We start from the raw sequence: 21,433 nt of genomic DNA, 5'->3' as shown, positions 1-21,433 counted from the left end.
CGCAGTGACAGCGCCGGGCGGTGTGTGCGCCCAGGGCATCCTCCTCGGCGGGCGCTCCTGGGCGGGGAGCCGGGCCCCCCGCGCCCCCCGGCCCCGCTCCGGGCAGCGCGGCCGCCGCGATGAAGCCGTGCGAGGAGGAGGAGGAGGAAGGGCGGGCGGCGGTGGGCGGCGGCGGGGACCCCTGGAAGGAGTGCGCGGAGGTGGCGGTGCAGCTGGCGCGCCGCGCCGGGCAGGTGAGAGCCGCGCCGGCCCCGGGCCGGGCCGGGCTGCCCCGCGGCCACAGGAGCCTTCTCCCGGCGCGGTCCGAGGAGGGGCCGTGCGGGCGCTTGGCTGGTGCGCAGAGCTGGGGAGGGGGAGGAGGGCGGCGGGGCTCGGCACCCGCTCAGCCGGGCCGCCGGAGGAGACCTCGGCCGAGGGAGGGATGGCGGCGGCGGGGCCCCATCCCGGGGGGCCCCAGACCTTGGGGGGACCCGTCCCTCGGGGGCCTCGTGCCGCGGGGCCGCTTCCCTCGAGGCCCCATCCCGGGGAAGGGGGGGGGCCAGCCCTCGGGGCTACTTCCCTCGGGGGTTGCATCCTTTCGGGGGGCCCCTTCCCTGGGAGGCCCCTTCCCTCGGAGGTTGCATCCTTCGGAGCCAGCATTTGTTTTCCAGCAGCTTGTGTAGAGAAAAATAACCGCGTCAAGGAGGTTTTCTCTTGTTATATCTGGCTGTCTTCAGAGTGGCCGAAATTCACTTGCTAGGGACAAATAACTGTGTGGTGAAGGGCTATAGTAGCTTATTTCAGATACTTGCTTTGACAAGCAGGTTAGTCATCTCAGATATCCTGACCCCACTCTGTGCAGCAGCAGCAAAACTTCCACCAGGTGTAACAGAGCTAAGAAGTTGGGATCAGCCAATTGATTGAGAAACTGGATAAAACACAAACCTCAACAATGTATATTTCTCTCATGTTTCCATTCTGCTCTATTTTGAAATGGACTTTGTACCTATACATTGTGATTTAAGAAATCCCCTTTGGTGTCTTGAGTCCAAGACCCATAACTTTTCCTTAGTGTGTGTTATTAAACATAATTTTCTCCTTAGTAAAAAACAACTGCACAGATGAACAGAATGCCAGAGGAGAGGAGACTTGTTTTAATAATACAGGGACTAAATGGATAATCCAAATCAGGATGACAGGTCATGCTCTCACAGACTCTCAAAACAGGAGTTTCTCCAGCACACTCATTCTGCCAGCCATTTCACAAGAGAGACTCATTACTTGCTCAAGCCTCCACACCTTATTTTTCAAAATACCAATTTGTGAAGGCAGCTTTAAGCTTCCCCAATCATTTCCCTTGCTCAGTAAATCACAGCTGAGCACCTTTTCCTGGAAGAAGTAAACATTCCGTAAGACTAATCCTTGAATCCAGAATTGCACTTTGCCATTGCTACCTTGTAAATGGCAGGAAATAGCTGATTCCTTGTCGGGCTGAATTTAAACCAGACAAGGATGTTGCTTTAGTAGGACTTTGGAATCTGGGTATTTTTATTTTTTTCTAATTATTTGGTCATGTTAAGGAATCTTTTTTGTTAAAAAAGGCACCTTCTGGAAGAAAAGGTGCAGGTATGGCATGGCTCTATCTTTTATTTAAGTGTCAGTCTGCTCCAGCTATTGCCAAAATAAACTAGAGCTAAGAACAAAAAGTGCAGTGTAACATGCGTTTGGTAGGACTGAATTTTTATTGAAAATTTATAAAAATGGGGGTTATTTGGATCACCAAAAACAGTCGATTCCACTAGTCAAGTTCATCTTTTTCTTCTGCTTCTCTTCCCATTCCCCAGATCTTTCCACCTTCACCTCCATCCCCAGAAATCTTGCTCTCTCTGTCTCCCCAGATCCATCTCCAGTCTCCATCCCAGCATGAAACTTTGCTTCTTCAGCCTTTCTTTTAAGGTGCTCCCTTTCTCAGGACTGTGGCAGGTTAGGAAGGGTTGGAATCATTACAAAATGTCTACAAGAGAGTTGGCCTGAAGAAAGACATGCACTTCCAGATTTTGGATTTCTAGGAAAAGTTAACCAGTAATACAGTTTTCTGGTCTCCCCTTTTGGCTTATACAGCTACTTGATTTGTATTGCATTGTCTTTTATGACTGTAGGTTCTTTCCAAAAGATAGGCATCTATACTCTGGAATAGTTTCTTCTAAACATAAAAGGCCAATAAAGAAATGATGCTTGAATATGTGTCAAAAGTGTTGTTGCTGGAGTAACCTCTATTACTGGGTTAAAATCATTGCTTTTCTTGCCCATCCTGTTCTTCAGTTATTATTACTTTAATGGAATATCACAGGCTCTCATTTAATATATGTATGGCTGTTTCATAACGAGAATGGTCATGGTTTTGTAACATCTGTAATTGACCTGCTTTAAAATTCACTCTATAAGGCCACAAATAACTACACTTTTTCAAACTTCTCTTTTGGTTGTTTTTTTTTCTGTGAGTAAGCTGTTTGCTCTGTTCATGAGAGTACACCCATAGGTTTGATATGACTTTGCTCAAGAAAAGCAGTCATGACCAGTCTGTGTATCTTTGATGTTGAGAGCACTGAGCAATACCTGCACAGTTCTCTCCAATTGCAGAATTGGGAAAGCTTCACCAAAATGAGTAAACATGCATCCAGGTAAAAATAAGAGTAAGAAACTGACATTAGGACACAGTATGCTGAAGTCCAAACTTTTTATTTTCTTTTTCTCTCATTGTTTTCTTTTTATTTTTTTTTCCTGGAAAATAATTTTATGAGACATAAGAGACCTAGCAGAATACCACTAAAAAAAAAATTAGAAATATATAAATAAATAACTTTTTTTTAAAAGACAAAATTTTCACTGGTATTCTAAAAAGCCAAGATTTTTTTCCTCTGGCCAAGATTTTTTTCCTCTGTTATTTTCTCCCAGAGGAAATTTTTAGGCTATTTTCTATGTAACATGAACAAATGTTTTACCAAACCAGAATGGAATTCCCTGAATTTCTGGTTTTTATCTAGACATTTGATTTTATCAGTGAGCAAATATTTCAGGACAGTATTGCAAGCAAGAAAATCCATCTTGGATCTCCCAGAAGTATATGGTGAGTGTAAGCAGTATGGCGAAATGGAATAGCTGACATGAGCACACTACTGTAGGTGGCTCTCAAGTATTGGGAGAAAAGGCATCTTGGCCCGCTGTCTTCTTCATTCTCCTTTGTTGGAATAAATTTAACAAAAGCATTAAAAAAGGAAGAGTCCAGGACTGACTGCACCGAGCCCCAGTGTCTCCATTTCCCCTGCTCCACAGGAAATGAAGGAGGGAGCAGGGACAGCCTGGGTCTTGCTCTGTGATGTGGTCTCCATGTAATGATGTAAATTCCCCTTGCTTTGCATAACCCCCCAAAAGCTCCCAAGCAGGGTATTAGGATAAGATCTGCATTAGAGGAGGGGCAGCATGGGCTAAGAGTGTTAAATGGCTCTGCTCTAAATAACCATGCTCCCAAAAATCAGTTGCTTAGAAATTACTGAAAAATCTCTGTAATCTAGGGACAAGCCCTAGTACAGGAATAAAGTCTAGTAAAGTACACTTACGGCCAAATTACAGCATCTTGATTGCCAATCTCATTGTACAATGGGGATAAGGTGCAATCAACTGTTTTCATTTCATCATCCTGTAGTTCCTTTGGTTTCTGCTTACCTGCTGCCTGTAACCTAGAGTGAGACTTTTATGGAACCCCATGTCCATCTGGAAAGACCAGGCAATTGCAGCAGGTATCCACAAACCTTATTGTAAGGCTTCTGCAGGAGAGGAGTTTAGTGACACTCTCAAAATGTTCTGAGGCAGCAGGCTCTAAATACTCCTCTGTAGGCAGGTGACTTTTAGGGATTTTTCCACATAAATTGAATTCTACACTGCTCTGAGCTGTTTGATAATTTTCTAAAGAATAAAAGTTTTTCATCAATTATGCAGGAAGTGTGATCCTTGTATGGGGCTATTCTGGCTTGGATTGCATACCTGTACAAACTGGAGCAAATGCATAGGGGTCCCTTTTGTCAAGCCCTTTGTAAGTGGCAGAGAATTGGCAGAACCAGAGCCGTCCGTCCTGCGTGCTGTGGGCGAGTCTCCACAGCTGTGGTGCCCATTTGTGGCTGGTGACCTCAGCCCAGCATCATGACTTCTCTCCTCTTGACATATCACTTGCACAAGAGGCGGGGAAAAGCAGCTCATTGCAGGGCTGGTAAATGCCAAATGTGTGTTGTGGGCCCGCAGAGGAGATGGGTGAGTGCACCATTGGCCACCACTTCATAGTGCAGGCACACCCTTGGCTACTCCCACCTTCAAAGTGGCTGGAATGGCCACCAGAGAAACAGACCAGGTTAAAGTTAAAAATGGTTATGAGCAACTGGGTAAAAGATCATAAATTAAAAAATACTAAATTTGAAGCTGAGATGTGCAAAGGGTTGTATTCAAACTGGAGAGATCAAGTTTTCAAGCTTGCAATGAAATCAGCTGATTGCAGAGCACATCCACAGGAGGGTTTTCATCTCCATTTTTTGTTTTCCAGCAAGACTCGCGTATGATCTCACTGCCCTGCTGAGCAGTGGCACTGATTTAAATGGCTGCAAAAATCTCAATCAGTAAAACCGAGTAGAAGTCAAGATGTGGCATTGCTTAGAAGAAATTAAAATCTTCCCTGTCAAAAGGAGAGCATTCTTCATCTATTTCACTGTCAAGTTCCAAGCAGTAAAGACAATAGGAAAGTAAAGAAGAACAAATAAAATAAAGGGTATCAGCATAGCAGTTTTTTTAGAATACACAGCTGAGTGTGGTTGGAGTGTTTTGGATTTTGCTTTGGGCTGGAAAGGAGCCCAAGGGCCTTGCTGGAATTACACTTTCATGCTTCCATCATAAATCCTTCAAGACAACCACGTAAGGCATTGAGAGGAGTAAAAAGATAAGATGTGGTTAATATTTTGAGATACAGTAATGAACTTTAGCAAGACCTCAAACTGAAAAGTACTACCTGGCCTCACAAGCTCAGTAAATAGGCACAAGTGATGCTTTACAGCCCACAGAGCAGAAGCATTAGTCCAGATTCCTTCTATACTAAGGCAATAGTCAGCCACATCCATTACTTGTCAGAACAATTAGCATACCCTTTAAATATAGTATTTTATACTATGAAAACCAAGAGCTGAAATGACATTTGGGAGTTTCTGGCTCCCTTTCCCATGCATAATGCAGCAGAACTGTTTTATTTGGTTATCAAGTATTTCTCAATGGTTTTAAAATGCTTTGATCAACGGAAATTTAGTTAAGAAACTGAAATACATAAATTTTAGACAGGACTTGTAATATTGACCCTGTTGCTGCTGGGTTTAATACCATAATTCTAAACAAATAAGTGGTGTGAAATTTTTGCTTTGTTTTGTTGTTTTGGGTTTTTTGTAAATTTCAAACAATTTATTATTTTCACTGATTAAAAATAAGCAATCTCCTTTTTCATCCTGTCCCTTTATTTTTCTTTTTAATGAAGAAGATAGGAAAAAAAAACCAGAAAGAAAATAGGGAAAAATGGAGAAAAGCTTTCATTAAGTGTTTTCCCATATGTGAATTTGTACTTGAGTTTGTAACAGTAATACTCTGGAGAATTAGATAAAGACATTTCCAGAAGAGAATTCCAGTTTAAATCATTGGTTTCCTATCTAGAGAAAGCTTCAATTTTTGTTCTTGTTAAATACATGGCAATTATTTAGGAGCCAGAGGGTGGCCAGCATTTAAAGTTCCAAAAGCCCACAAAAAAACCCCAAAAAAACTATGTGTCTTTGTTGGCAAAATGGAAACCCACTATATTTTCCATGTTGCATATCTTTTAAAGTAAGAGAACAGTGGTGTATTGGCCCTGTAAATAAAAAATAAAAAATAATTGAAAAAGAAGTAAATAAAAAGGGCTTTCCTTGAAAAAACGCCTGAGCCTTGAGGCTTTTTCTTATCTTGTGTATATTTTTGGTAATTTTCTAAATCATGATGACTACCAACATCCTTTCATTCCTTTAGCTGTATGCCTTAATCAGTCCTTTTCTAAACTGTCAAGAGAGATTTTTGCAGTGATTCAAAATGCTGTGTTCCCAAAGAATGCTCATTAGCTCAGAAAGATTTTTTGTCAAAAAATTAGAACAGCCTCTGGTAGAATTAGGCCTACAGCTGTTTTTCAGTATTAGCTATATTTTTTCAGTGAAGATATTATTTTAGTATGCACAGGCTGAATGCCCAACAAATCTGATTTATGAACTTCTGTTTCAGATTATTAGGAAAGCTCTAACAGAGGAAAAACAAGTGTCCACAAAGACATCTGCAGCAGATCTCGTGACAGAAACCGATCATTTTGTGGAAAATTTAATTATTTCTGTTCTGAAAGAGAAGTTTCCCTCCCACAGGTGAGTGTCTATAGAAACTATCAGTGACCTTTTTTTGTCCTTTACATGCTGCATATCTGATTGGTATTTAAAGGGAACTTTAAAACTCTGTGTATCTTTCTTATGTCTCTGTATCTTTCTTATATATTAACCAATTTCTGTTGGACATTTTCATAGGACTCCTATTTTTTAAAAGTACCATTTCTTTATACTTAGTACTTTGTGTTTTCTATGTTTCTCAATATATGTATTTAATAGCAATGTTTCCCCTGTAGGGACATCATGGATGAAGGTTTCATGTGGATCTCCATGATGTTCAGAATACTGGTCTGTTGCCTACTGTATAAGAATTATGCTAATGCTATCTATAAAAATGTAGCAGAAATATATGTTAGCAAAGGTCCCACCCTGCTGACCTTTCCTGTTGCCATCACACATATGCATTTGCCAGATCAGGAGAGGTAAAAGTGTATTAAATGACATTTACCTTGTGTTCTATAGTAAGACCAGTGAGAAGCAGGGCTGTTTGTCATCATCAGTATTTGATGCCTACTCATAAACAGGCTATAAATTACTACATGGTGTGCAAACCCAAGGTTTTAAAAGTAGATCAGGTTGTCAATTCCTCTTGAATTATTGTGGTTGACTTGAAAATAACAAGTCAGCTCATGCACAGATTAGAGGGAGGGTTTGTATTAGTTTGCCAGGTTTGGTTTGATGCAGAGACTGCCATTGATTTCTACATTTGACATCAGTGGATAAAATTCATTTTCCTGCAGAGCCAGTGCAAGGCCTGCATATCCCTTAAATAGTGTCTGACTCCCTTCTAACTGTGGGCATCTCTGATGGGAATGAGCCTTGCATTTTAGCACTGTGCAGAAATGAACAAAGAGGAAAATCTGAAGGGCTCAGTTATTTATGTGATTGTCCAAGATGCTGCTGGGAAAAAAAACACCACCATAAGAAGAGCAGAAAGCATATTTTATACTATTTTTTATGGCTTTCTAAATATATGCTGTATGTGATGGCATGTTGTACAGCATTATGTGTGGTTCTTGGCTGCAATTCTCAAGAGAATGCCAGGCTTTACAAGTCTATTATTTGTGTAATATTCCTTCTACTATTGCTGGCTGTGCTCTTCTCTCATCTCCACTCCTACGTTGGTTTTTTTTTCCTTGAGCAGTCTGGCAGAGAACATAAAACCTACACATTTCCCATAAAATGCGAATCACCAGACACACTCAGAATGGGAACAAAAGGTCAGCATAGGCCTAGGAACTGAAAAACCCCAGATTTTATCAACTCTGTACAGTTAACTTCTGACTTTATAAGTAAATGAAGAAACTGCCTTTTCTTCAAGACAATTTTGTTGATAGGGGTTGTTGGGTTTGCTTAGAATTTGTTCAGATAATTAATGCGTTTAGATTAAGCAATAGATAAAAATAGATAAAAATAGATAAAAACTAAATTTAACTAGACTAGGTTAAAACATGTGCAATGAGGAGTCTACAATAGCAGTCAGGGGCTAAATTAAAGTACAGTGAAAATATTAAAAGATCATTTATATTGTATTCAGTCTTTCCCCTAACCTGCTGTTGAAAGCAGCATTGAAGATTTCTGTTATTTCTTTTTCTTGATTCTTATGTCCTATGAAACAAAACAGACTTCAGGTGTTAGAAGAATTAAAAGGGATCTTATTAGAATCTGCCATTTGCACTGAGGCACTTACGAGTCTTGAGATACTGGAAGTGTACTCAGAAGTAAAGAGAAATACTCGGAAAGCCATTCAAAAAGTAATTCTGTTTCTTTTTTCTTCTCACCTCTTGGTTAAGTGGAATGTATCATCTTCATTCACACTTCACTCAACTTTTAATCTTTGCTCACTTTTTAGTACTCTTATGTGCCCCCAGTGAGTCTTTTCTAAAGGATATTTTTTCAGATGAGTTGTGGGTAGGCACAGCCAGACTTCCAGGGGCTACTGGTTACAAAAAGCTATCCCAACATTTACCCATGTTATTATTACACAACCTGCCATCTTTTGTGTTCCTTGTGGCCTTAATTAAAGGCATTAAAATCAGGATACAGGAGTTAGAGAGGGTGACATCCAACTCTAGCTTCCCATCATTCTGTCCTCAAATCCCCATATGGGTGTAGGTGAGGGACAGCCCTATCCTGTACTCAACTGGATATAATTCCTGCTGCAGATTATGGTAGGTTACAGCTTCTCGGCTGTTCCTGCAGTGAATTTCAGAGTGGCCCCATGGCGTGAACAGATGTAGTCTAAGGCTTGGCTAAAATTACTAGACTCATTTTCAGTGGGAATAAACTGTAATCCAGATTTGAGCAGAGGTCAGAGGAGCTGGCAGGCTGGCATATTAAATTAACTATTTTAATGAGGTGGCTACCCCTCCCACTTCTCAAGCTGTTCCTAGAATTTATTCCAGTACTTCACACAGAGTGTTTTGCTTAGTTTGCAGCTTTTTACAGGACACAGAGCAAGACATCTGAGGTGACCTTGCAGGATTCTCACATTTCCCAGTGTTGTATAGCAGCAAGGGTTTTTGTGCTACCCATTAGCCCAGATTTTATAAAATGCGCACCTAATTTGTTCCACATCTGTTTTGGAAAAATCACTCTTGAGCATGAAGATTTTATCAGTGGCACTGCTGTGCCCCAGCTCCAGGTTAGCATTTCTGAGCTCAGGTACTGTATCATCACACTCCCACTGTGAGAGAAAGGCGAGGGACTGGCTCCCAATACTCAAGGGCAAATCTCTTACACAGAAATACTCCTGTCTTTAATGAGGTTCTCGTTTCATCTTTCTTTGGCTGGCAAGACAGCAGCTATAGGTCAAGCTCCAGCTGGGAGAGCTGGCAGAGGGTTGAAGCAGAGGTATAATTAATATGGAATATGGACAATCTGAGGTGGGATGTAAGGTGCTTCACCTACAAGAAGATGAACCTCCTCTTCATTCAGCAGCATAGACAAGGCATGGTTGGGTTTGGATGCTGATTACAGGTTTTGTGAAAGCTAAAGCCAAGTGATACAGCAACAACAAGACTAAATAATGGAATATTTAAAGCAAGGAGCCTGCAAAGTGTTATGTTAAATTGAGAGTTTCAAACACTTGTTCAAGTCTTTCCTGTTTCTCAGTTGTGCACTAACACTTTGTCCTTCAGCTGTTTCATTTAATGGAGATAAAAATAGTAACCAACACTTCCTAATTCCATCTTCGTACCAGCTGGGGGTCTATAATGCTATCAAAATAGTCTGTTTCTATTTAGGTTGAGCATTCAGAAAATTCAAGAAGCCTCCTCCTGTGCTGTCTGCAGAACATTTTAAAGTCATGGCTTCATGTGGTATCTGGAATCTTGAGGTACAGGTTGAAGACAAAAAATAAAATTGCTGCTACTCTAGTCCTAGGGATGGACTCTTTTGCAAGAGACATTCTCACTTTACTTTATCCTTTCTTTTTTTTCTCTTTGTGTCTTTGAGAGAAGCTTTTTGTATTCAAGCATTTCCAGAAACTCTGAGTATCACTCCCAGCTGTTCAAATGTGAAACCACCAGCAAGATTTGGTACTAGCAGTTGGATTCTACTCCTTCTGTACATACAGGGCTTTATGAAAATCTGTGAGAGTAGCACCTGCACATCTCTTACAGAAAGAGACCTTGGGCAGTTTATGGGAAAGCAGGGATAATTAAGGTCGACAGGAAATGTGCCAGAACTGGATGTTCGTTTCCCAGGGAAAAAGAAGGAAAAAACTACTAAAAGAAACTGGGACAGAACAACAGAAGAGAAGATGATCTCAGATTTCATTTTGTGCCTTGTGCATCCAAACAACAAACAAACAAAAAATAATGTGTTGATTTTTTTCTGGGTCATGGGAAAAAGAAAGTCCAGCTTTGTAAACCTGATTTCCTGAGTCAGATTACTGTAAAAAATACAGATATGAACAAGAGTGTGAATTTTCTAAGAGTGTATTATTTCCTTCTGACTTAATTTGACTGCAGAAGAGAAGCAGGTAGAGTTTGCAGTTTATATTACTTACTGCAAGAGACAGACCTAGCCCGTAAAATTATATTCTGCATAAAATAATCTCCTTGAGTTCCAGGGATACCAGTTCAGATCCATTTCTGCATTCATTTTCATGGCTTCCTTAATGGTATATTGGGAAAGTGTACATAAATAGAGTTCTTTTTTTTATATATAAAATAGAATGCTGTAGATTCAAGCATTCTCCCTCAAAGTCTCTATGAAAGTTACCAATTCCTAAATTTAAAAAGCAGTGTGTATGTTTACATTTATACAAGAATGTTTTATTGAGAGAAGGAGAAGTTCTCTCTTAAAAACAAGAATGATGGGGTTGTACTTTCCAAGTCACGCATCCGAGCTAATGGTCTGGGATACTTGTTTTACCCTTGCACCACATGCAGGTTTATTGCAGAAGAATCCACTGCTGCAGGTTCAAAATGTGTCCTCACCGACAGTCCGACCTGGATTATTGACCCTGTTGATGGAACGTGCAACTTTGTGCACAGGTAAGTGGCCAGCAGCCTGGGAAACACATCAAAACCCAAAATGTAGCTTCTCACAGGTCCCCCCTTCCTCCTGAGGAAGAGGAACCTGATGGGTTCGTTCCTTTGGCTCACACGAAGAAGCCATCCCTTTATCTCCTGGTCCCGGGTGGGCTGCGCTGGGGGGAGGCCGCGTTAGTGCGTTACCTGAGGGTGAGCTGGCGTTTCTGCCCTTGGCTCATGGCCCTTGGCTCGCTGGCACCCACGGCACGTTAGGGTGCGGGGCCTCGAGCGGCGCCGCAGGAACAAGGCCGTGCTGTGAGGGCGCTTGGCCCAGCGCCTCGTGCGGGTTCCACACGTTCCTTCCAGGAGCGCCCCGCGCCCCGCGTCAGACACGGGCTCCTCCTTCTTGCTTGTGTGAGAGCTGAGCTGCACGGAGATGCTGGTGCTGAATTTATAAAGCACCTCTGCAGAACGAAATCGTGGGGTGATTGCTGCAAAAATTAACTTTTAATTCACCATTCAAGTGTGAGCCATTGTAAACTAATGGCTGTTCATAAGATTTCTGCTTAGAAACCCTGCCTTATAGTTAGCGGCTTAAAGTAACTACAACTTTCATAAAGTAAAAATCAATCATTTCCTTGACTTTTGGTACAATTACACGGAATTCCAGGGGAGATGAGGGATGCCACGTAGTGATGTTTCATACAATTAAGTGAAATTTCCTCTTTCTAGCAGTATTTCCTGGACTTTGAAAGTGCTTTCTGAAATGTGTTTTTAAGAAATGAATTTATTTCATTGTTTAAAATATAATAATTATACAATAGTCAAACAGACCAAATTAAATACATGATCATCACTTTGAAAAAGGATAGCATAGAGGAACTGGTTTCTTTTTATTGTGGTGTCAGCAGCAAGGTATCTCCAGGCTACTTAATTGCTATCTCAGATGCACAGCTTGAACAAAATGTGCTCTTAAAACCAATGACTTGTTATAACATCAGTGCTTTTACACTGGATAATTCAATTACACTAAAGCAAAAACCAGCCCTAAATATACTATATGTTCAGTGTAAAAATTGTGATGTCTTCATGAGTTTATTTCTTGCCTTCTCCAATATTAACTTACATTTTAAAAGGAATTGACAAAGTTAAAGAGGCCTACAAAAGAGAAATAATATAATGTCGAGTACATTTTGACATGTAAAGTAAACTCAGAGGGCTCCATGTGGGGCTTTGTTGCCTAAGGGTGTTGCTTAAGGAGTAAGTTGAGAGATTTTTCATCAGTACTACTTCATTTCTTATTTTTCACAGATTTCCAACAGTGGCAGTGAGCATTGGATTTGCTGTTAACAAAGAGGTATGAAATATGTTCTTTAGGATGGGCACCTGAAAGCTGGCTAGAAGTCTCAAAATCGTGTGGGAACTTTAAATAAAAAACAAAAATTTTAAAAAAATCAGTCACTACTCAGGTTTTCCTATGCTTTTTAAATGCATCTCATCATATTCTAATAATTTAAAATCATAATCCTACAAAACTTACTTATGCAAACTGGCAATTTAAAGAGAATTCTATAAATTATTGTAAGTATTGCAAGGTTTATTTGGAGAAAAAGGAAGTGCTGGTATGAGCAAGGTTTAGTTAGACAAAACCATAAGTTCAATTTAGTGCTGCCTTTTCATAATTTAAACACATATCCCAGTGCTCCTGTGTTATTATTATTGCCTCTTTCCTGCTAGCAGTATCTGTGAAAGCTAACTCCTGCAAGGAGTCAATGTAGAACTGATTTTATGAAGAGTGCAAAATTACAGACCTAGTTCATTCAATCTGCATTTGTATTTTTCTTAAGGCAGTAAAATAGTTACATATTTACCACATGAGAGCTTGATTATGGAGGGTGGGAAGGTACCTAGCCTTCCAATGTGCCATTTTGAGTTTCCTAGCTATACTCATTTGTGCTAGTGCCTTTTCTCCAGGTGTTGCTGGTTTACAGTTTGATATATATCTATGGAATAACTACTTACTCAAGTTGCCTAATGAATGTGCCTCTTTCAGCCTAATTCCACAATCTTAAATATATGTATATCTTTAAGCAAAGCCAGCAAGAATTCAGTAACAACCAAGTTTTCAGATGTACTAGTACCTCCTACTGATTTAAACAGAATAATGTTGCGTATTTTTGTGGTTAGACTTTTCAAACATGGAAACTGCAGAGAAACACTTCCATGCTTTTCTGAGATTTATTCATTGCCAAAGGTCCTTTTGAACACTACATTTTATTACCAGACAGCTTTCTCTAATATTTATGTTTTCTCAAACACCACCATGATTTTGATGCTGCATATTTTGGGTTATGTAAACTAAACAAAGCTGAAACAAAAGTAAAGAATTATGTTAAATCTCCCAAATAGGACAAGCAGAAAAAAGAGTAAACTGAAAACGAGCCAAAGTACACACAAGGGAGCTGACCTGATTATAAGCCTTGAAGAAATTCCTGCAGATGTCTTTAGGGAAAGAGTCTATTAATAGTGTGTTCTTCAAAAAAAAACCCCTTGGTTTAGATGGGACCTCAGGGTAGGGAGCCAGGACAGTCTATTACCTTTGAATTGTCTCTGATGAACACCGAGTGCAGCAGGAAAAGATTTGAAGTCTAAAACATCTAAGGTGTTTTCTTGACCTTGTGGCCGACTTCTGACACCTTGGGCAAGTCACTTAATTTTTGTGTACCCTTAAATTAAACAATGCTAATATAACTCATCTAGGAGCTATTTTCAGAGCTGACCCTTGAAGTTTGTAAAGTGCTTTAAAGTCTTTTAGTGGAGCCTATTAAAGTAATAACAGTTTTAAATACCAAGGGTCTAAGTGTGACCCTCTTTTCATTGGTAAACAGAATCTCCCTACAAAAATTCCACTGTTGCACATTCTTAAGCTTTCATTGAGGGTATTTCTGTCCCAGCTCCTTCTCTTGGAGTCCTGTGACTTTGGGAGACCCTCACAAAAGGATTTTGCAGAGAAAGATTTGAACAAGTGACTAGAGTGTACTGCTCTGATTGAAAAGGCAGGCAAATTCAGTGCACCACAAAAGCTGAGGTGCCTACAAAAGCGTGCACTGTTAATAAAGAGTGGGCCATGACTCCTGAGTTTGGATGCCTGACTGATCCTGGGGCCTCAGATCTTTGTGGTCCAGCCGAAGTCAGTGGGGTTGCTTCAAGAAGTAACTGCTCACCAGTGAAAGCAAAGCATTCAGAGTCTTGCCTTAGAGGTCTTGCATATTTTCAGTAAAAACATTTCAATTGCTTTTGAAAACAACTCAGTGTTTAATCCATTCTAATGTGAACAGAACTAAACTGTGAGTAAGAATTTAGAGGATCAGGAACACATTGCATTAACTTCTCTCTATAAACTGAATTTTATATGACCTATATCTCACAGTAATAGTAAAATTATTCCAGTTTTTTAGCATCAGTGTAATTTTTATTATGTGTACCAATTAAAATATTGCTGATCTTTTTGCCATTAGTAGTTGTTTATATTTATGATGAGTAATTTGAGTTGCATTCATTTCTTTCCTTTTCAAAATCTTAAAGCTTGAATTTGGTGTAATTTACCACTGCACTGAAGAACGATTATACACTGGTAGAAGAGGTCAAGGGGCATTTTGTAATGACAAAAGGCTTCAGGTATCAAAAGAGACAGGTTGGTCTAGATTTTGTTAGAACTCTAAAAGGAATATATTAATTTTGTTTCAGAGTTGTTGCAAATCATCATTAGGATAATGAACATCATTATCCTGATGGAAAGTATTTCACCTGCATGATAATTTCGTTGTTTTGTGTTTGTTTTTTTCTGAAAAATCACTTTCCTCCTTTTCTTTTTAAAATATACATCTGAATATGAACTATTTAAATAATCCTAAATTATTTTGCTTCACAACCATTGTTTAAAATAAGGAAGAATGTGTAGATTCACCAGTTTCATTCCAGCTGAGCACTGGCATAACTTTTTATAAGCAAGATGCAATGGGAATGGTGAATTGAATTCAGAGTACTATTGTGGATGCTATTCACTTATTTTCCAATGAACTTGTACGTCACAGAGTGTTTGATGTCTGTAGGCAAATGTGCTAACAGTGTATTAAAGGATGCATGCTTCATTAGGGGTTCTATAACAGCTTGCTCTGGTGTGTGAGGTATGTTTCAATGTACAAATAGCCAGTGACATTTTGCCAATGCTTGAATGGAATTCTTTTATCAGTAAACCAAGTAATAGATCTGTCTGTTTACCTAATGATTATAGACAACAATAATTTGGTATTATTTAGAGAAGTTTTCTTTTAGTTAATCAAAATGCAGAGGAGAGCACAGCACTCAGTTGTAAGTAGAAGCAGACATGTGCCAAAAATCTGTACCACTGCACACATGAGGTGGTAAAAATTTCACCCCAAAGGGAGATTTAATGAGCTCAAAACACAGTAAATTCAAGCAATTTGACACACAGATTTCTTTAGTGGCTGAAGCAAATACCTGCATCAAGATTTTACCTAAAATTTGGAAAGTTTGGCTATTCATCTAAGTTAATAGTGATCTGGGGTCTACATATTTGAAAAGACAGATTGTAAAGTCATTGTAAATCTTAAATCCCTAAGATTTTAATCAGTGATTATACATCATGTTTTTATCAGTGCTGAAATATGTCATATTCCAAAGAAGCCCATACTGGCAGAGACTATTAGGAAGACCTGGAGGCACTCCCAGTTGGGCTGCATGAATCACTGTGGAAATGGCTTCACATGCTTTTGCATCAGAGAGTTCTGGTTCCCAGCTGAGCAATGAACAAATTTGGCACATGTCACTTCTGTCTTCCTTTCTCTAGACATGCAGTCTATGTGGGTGTCTAGAACATAGCAAGGGAAGTAGACCTTCCGCCCTTCCAAATGCTTTGAAATTTTCTTTTGTTTTGAGATACATCATTTTGTGGTGGGAAATTCTCACCAGTGAAGTTGGATCTGCTTTAATCTCACTTCTACTGATATTATGAGTGTTTTAAATCACAGTTGCTCTGTAAGGGCTGTGGCTTCAGTGAGATAAACCAACCCTGGAAGAGAGACTTGTGTTTCCCTCTACCTGCCAATGTAACTGAAGTGATCATGAAGTGTTTGAGATCTAAACTCTCATGTCACTTGCTGCCATTTGTTTTCAGGAAATGTGGTTGTTGTATGATGTTGATCTACACTTATACATTCATAGTTCAGATTTAATAATCTGAAATCACAGCTCAGGCAAACCCATTTTTGTAGAGATTTGGTATGGGAGTCCACCATGGACAACTCAAGCAATTATGATACACTTAAACGAAGGATCCATCTTCCCTGTTATCTTGAGTGATACTTTCTTCTCATGCTTAGATATATGTTAGGCCTTACATGTGCTAATACTGTAAAAGTATTTTCTTTTTTTAATCTTCTGTGTTCAACAGAACTGATCTTTTCCTCTTTATCCACATCACCATTAAATCTTTTCTATCAAGCCTGCCTTTTTTTTTTTTTTTTACATCTATCAGACTGAGGAATAGTCAGTAAATTTTATCTCATATCTTGAAATCCCAAAATCTCATAGTGTCTTGTGATCAGTCAGCTCCTTTTTCTAAGCAGAGACCTCCCTCTTAGTTGCCTTAGTCTGTTCATCCAATTTCCAGCTATAGCCTTGAGGAAAATTGAGATCTGTCTCTGCGTTAGAAGTATTTTTAATAACTCAAAAGAATAACTGTCCCAGTCACAACATAACCATGACTGGCATGGTGTGCATGCTTGGTGTATTTCAGCAATGAGATGGGCATTAAATGTTCTGTGATTATAAATTGGGTCTGTTATGGCAAATAATCTAAGGCAGATTGCTTTCACCATCCAGAATTTTTAGTAGTGGCTAAGAAACAAATACCCCAGAGCATGCCTGGATTGGTGTTTTTCTGTTTTAAAGCAATAATTTAAAAAGAAGCAGTTGAATACATGTTCCTACAGAAATTTGTGACACCCTGTAACTTTTAATCTAATTACGTATCTGTTACTCACCAACTATTTTACCACATTGCTTGAATCCATAAGGTTCTTCTGCAATACTAAATTCTTTGGTAGCTTGTTTAATTAAATGATGCCTCACTCCAGCCTAATTTGCTTTTGAAAACCTCCTTGCTCCTTGTGCAGAGAACTTTCAACTTATGCAGGTAGCTGTAAGAACCAGGTAGAGGTTTCCTACCTGAATGAATGCCTCCTACCCTTTAGCCCAGGGTAGGAGGTGACACCTAGCAGTGGACACAGCCCAGTCAGTGAGTTCTCAACCACTAAACCTTTGAGTTTTGTCATCCCTTTAACTCCTCTGAGTTCACCTGGCACAGCAGGAGCAGGGACACTTGGAATATGATCAACCATCTCTATCTACAATGGCACACGCTTGCTATAGCCTGGCAGTATTCAGATCTCACATGAGGACTGCTTCAACACCTCTCAAGTCACTGTGAGTCTCTCCTTTGACTCTACACAAGGCTGGTATCTCCATCTGCTCTAGGACAGCATTGCGTTTGCTGAACACAAGACAAATAGAACATTTACAGATTATTATTTATTATTATTATTATTAAAAATACTGCTTTAATTTGTCATAAGAAGGGTTTTTTTCTCAGTCATAAAGTGTCTTCAGTCTTTGAAATTCCAAAATGAGCTATTACTATGTGACTGGTGATTTAGAGACAAACTTTTCTTTCCTCTTACTGGGTTCCCAAATGTTTATAATTGGTTAACAAATTACATTAAAATTCCCTATTCAAAAACCATTCTGTTTTCAAATATTGATAGATTAACATCATTAGCAGTTGCTAGATTTCTGGATTATTTTTAGTTGACTGCTAGTATTAGTGAATTTGCCAAAAGGCAACTGGTCAATGAAATAAAACAATGTGTGGAAAGAGAAGGAATGTAAGAATGCATTCTTGGTTTTAATTCTCCTGTTTTGTTTTTTTAAGTGTGTTTAGAACAGACCATTTGATAGGAGAAACCTAGTCTTGAATTTCTATGCAAAGCTGTCACTTTATGAGAAAGTAGAAAAAGGGACATAAAAATTATTTTTGTGTGAAAAGTCCATTAGTGTATAATTTAAAAACAAATTTATGGAACCTACCTGGAAGCTGTTGAATTAATGGAAACATCTCCCTACCATTGCAGATATCTCGAAGGCCTTAATTTTAACAGAAATTGGTCCAAAACGTGACCCTGCAACATTGAAATTGTTCCTTGGTAACATTGAGAGATTGCTCAAGGCCCAAGCACATGGGTAAGCATACGTACAGCATATGTATCACATCTGTGACCAAAAAGTCATTTTAAAAAGTAATTAAAAAAAAAATAAAAAATTGCTCCAACAAGTGTGATGGAGCTGAAGTCATAAGTCATAAGTCATAAGTCCATAGGCTGAAGTCAAAAGCATTTTTCTTCTTTGTGTTGCTGTGGGGTGTAGGGTCCGTGTCATTGGGAGCTCGACGCTGGCCCTGTGCCACTTGGCGTCCGGCGCTGCAGACGCCTATTACCAGTTTGGGTTGCACTGCTGGGACCTGGCAGCGGCCACTGTCATCATCAGAGAGGCAGGTGGCACTGTGATAGACACTTCAGGTGAGCAAAATACCCTTGCTTTTCCACTGACTGTTGGGGGACTGAGTGAGTGGCTGCCTCGGGGTGCCTCAGTCCAGTGCCACCCCTGAGGCTCTACCTCGTTTCTAGCAATATCCTGTAGAAAGGTCTGTGCTCTCCGCTGGGCTCGGGCTGCTTATTCAGAACACACTGATGTAATTCCAGCAGGAGGTTTCATCACATCAAAGGTCTTCTGAGTCAAACTGTATTTCCAAGACTTTGAGTAATTCCCTTAAAGCCTTGTACTTACAGTAAGGAACCGGCCCAGGAGATTAGCAGGTACACTCAGATATTCCAATTAGATTTCAGCAGAGACATCCTCCCGAGAAAGGAGGACTCTGAGGTACCAGTTTGGACATACATGACTAGAAACTACTCAGAGGGAGTAAAGGGCAGCACAATCTCCAGATTATTATTTAGTTTAGATGGTGCACATCTCAAAGTAATGGTCTACTGGTGATCAGTACCTGGATACTGTGGAAAGATCTGTGGATTAAGTAGGGTATGCTGAATGAACTTCTGAATTTCTGTCCCATTGCTAGAAGAGGGGAATATTGCATTTTTTTATTGCATTTATTATTGGCTACTGAAAAAATCTAGGCATCCCCTGCTCCTCTTGCATACTTTGGCTCTGTATCTAGAATTTTATAAAATAATTTTTGCTGGAATTTCCACGTAGGAGTTGTTGAATTGTCCTTCCCACCCCAAAAGGAGCTACATATGAAGTTGTTTTGTGTTTCTGACCCTATCTAATTACAGCATGGCTTATATTTAAGACACTTCTCATTAATCCTCTTGTCCTCAGGGGGACCTCTGGATCTTATGTCCTGCCGAGTGATTGCTGCAGGCACGAGAGAGATGGCCATGTTCATAGCTCAGGAAATACAAACTATTCAGTACCGACGGGACGACGAGAATTAAATACTCATTGTGCGGAGCTTGCCCTCCTGAACCGTGTAACGTTTGCAAGATGAGTGTCTTGGAAGGGTACGTGATTTCAGCAGGATGATTTCTGTGGAGATTTTCTGTGTCAAATATTTTTTATAAATTTATTACCACATGGGAAGGCATAGGGAGATTTTTAGACCTCTAAGAATCGTGTTTCCTTTTTAATATGTATCTCTTTCAGCAGTATCTTTTTTATAAGATAGAATATTTTACTTGTAGCAAATTAGTCTCAAAATTAAGTGGTAATTTCATATCTGTGGGGCTGATATTTAGTCTTTTGTAACACGCAGCTAAAAAATGGAACTTTATTTTTACAGATGCAGATCTCAGGTAAATGAGCTTTAGGACTGTAGTAAAGGAGGAGTAGTTGAGATGTGTGCCTATAATAATACCCTTGTTCCACGATACTTAAGAATGAAATAAAAATGGCATTGTTGTTTCCTGATGACATCATAGCTCTGTATCCATATATATACACATCTCTGTGTGTGTATATACATGTATATATACGCCTATATGTAATACATATATATAATAGGTGTATATATACACCTATGGGTGTCCATGCATGTATACACACACATCCCCAGGGGTGTATGTATATATACGGATGTCCTGGATGTTTACAGCAACTTAGAGAATGCATAGAGAGAAGAAAGCTAATATTGGAAGCTGTTTTCAGGTAATGGTTTTTCTTAGGTTTCTTAGGTGATTCCAGTCGGGGCTATCCAAATGGAAAATAGCAGAGCTGACCATGGAAAGTGTTTGTTTTACAAACTGTCCAGCTGGTTTTGTTTCCCTTCGTCCCTCTGCATGGGCATAAATCATACTGTCCTGTAGGCCTCTGTAAGATACTCAAACCTGTAAACAATTACTACCATAGAGTACTTATAGTTAAAACCAGGAATATTGAACTCAAGCTGAGTTATTCACAGTATTAACTATGACACACAGCAGTAGGAGGCCAGCAGAATAGAGCACAGTGTCAAAGAGCTGATTTTAAGGAAACTTCAAGCAGAACAGAAGGATTTGGTCCCTTACAGGCAAGTTATTAAAAATATGGACATAAGATATGCTTGCAAAAAATTGTAAATCACATGCCCTTCTTGTACAATGCTGTAATCACACTCTTTGATCAGAAAAGCCTGTAAAATCAGTTACATAGATTTCCTAAATACACAGTTGGTGTCTATCCCTGTATGTAAACCACAATTTCTATTTAGATTGTGTTTTAAATCATGAGCACAGGGAAAACACAAGTGTGTCAAGAAAAGCAGTTGCTATGAAATCACTTCTATTTTTTCATCAAAAATTTAATTAAAGGGTATCTCTTCTTTGCAAGAGTGCAAATTGAATAAAGGAATGAGCCAAAAGATTTGGTTAAAAATTAACTTTTTTTTTTGTACACTGCATGTGTAGACTTTTAAACATGTTCAGATACCTGCTTAGAAGATACAAACTAAACAGTATTTTTTTAAAATAACCCTGTGTGTGTTTCTTGCAAAATGTTTTTCACTGAATATAACATGAAGTTCTGTGCGATTTCTTGATTGTTTTTCATGAGAACTACAAAATATTGACTGTGTGGGGGATATCTAAATCAAACTAAGCATTTAAAAGCTGATGGTTCTTAGCAGAAAATCAACACTTTCCATCACAGTGATCAACATTTTGTCACTGCTCCCTTTTACCCCCTCCATCTCTTTGTACCCCTGTTTGGAAAAGGAGATTGTAAGCTCTCTGGGGCAGGGACTACGGTAGTTTGGCTCTGGTTTTCACAGTGCTAATAGAATGAGATTTTGGCCCACAACTAGGCACTGAGATGCTATAATAATAGAAATAATAAATGCTAATAGGCTCACTTGTCTCT

General features: G+C 39.5%; 1 protein-coding gene across 1 annotated transcript; it reads left to right on the top strand.

Annotated features, from left to right (window-relative positions):
• Positions 1-21: 21 nt before the first annotated feature.
• On the top strand, positions 22-21,422 carry IMPA2 (inositol monophosphatase 2). The gene is made up of 8 exons (XM_015617210.3): positions 22-233; positions 6,310-6,443; positions 10,859-10,963; positions 12,254-12,299; positions 14,528-14,636; positions 18,154-18,262; positions 18,446-18,597; positions 19,421-21,422. The coding sequence occupies exons 1-8, from the start codon at positions 120-122 to the stop codon at positions 19,534-19,536; spliced, it is 885 nt and encodes a 294-aa protein (XP_015472696.1). The 5' UTR covers positions 22-119; the 3' UTR covers positions 19,537-21,422.
• Positions 21,423-21,433: the final 11 nt, after the last annotated feature.

Source organism: Parus major, chromosome 2 (genome assembly GCF_001522545.3).
Source record: "Parus major isolate Abel chromosome 2, Parus_major1.1, whole genome shotgun sequence".
In the NCBI taxonomy this organism is placed as follows: Eukaryota; Metazoa; Chordata; class Aves; order Passeriformes; family Paridae; genus Parus; species Parus major.
The sequence above is the reverse complement of the archived record's forward strand: the minus strand, read 5'-3'. Positions and strand labels throughout refer to the sequence as shown.

Bases quoted from the DNA above. Each gene is read 5' to 3' on its own strand.
- IMPA2 (XM_015617210.3), top strand. From the start codon at position 120: ATGAAGCCGTGCGAGGAGGAGGAGGAGGAAGGGCGGGCGGCGGTGGGC. The intron at 234-6,309 runs GTGAGAGCCGCG...CTTCTGTTTCAG, and splicing joins TGGCGCGCCGCGCCGGGCAG to ATTATTAGGAAAGCTCTAAC. The intron at 18,598-19,420 runs GTGAGCAAAATA...TCTTGTCCTCAG, and splicing joins CACTGTGATAGACACTTCAG to GGGGACCTCTGGATCTTATG.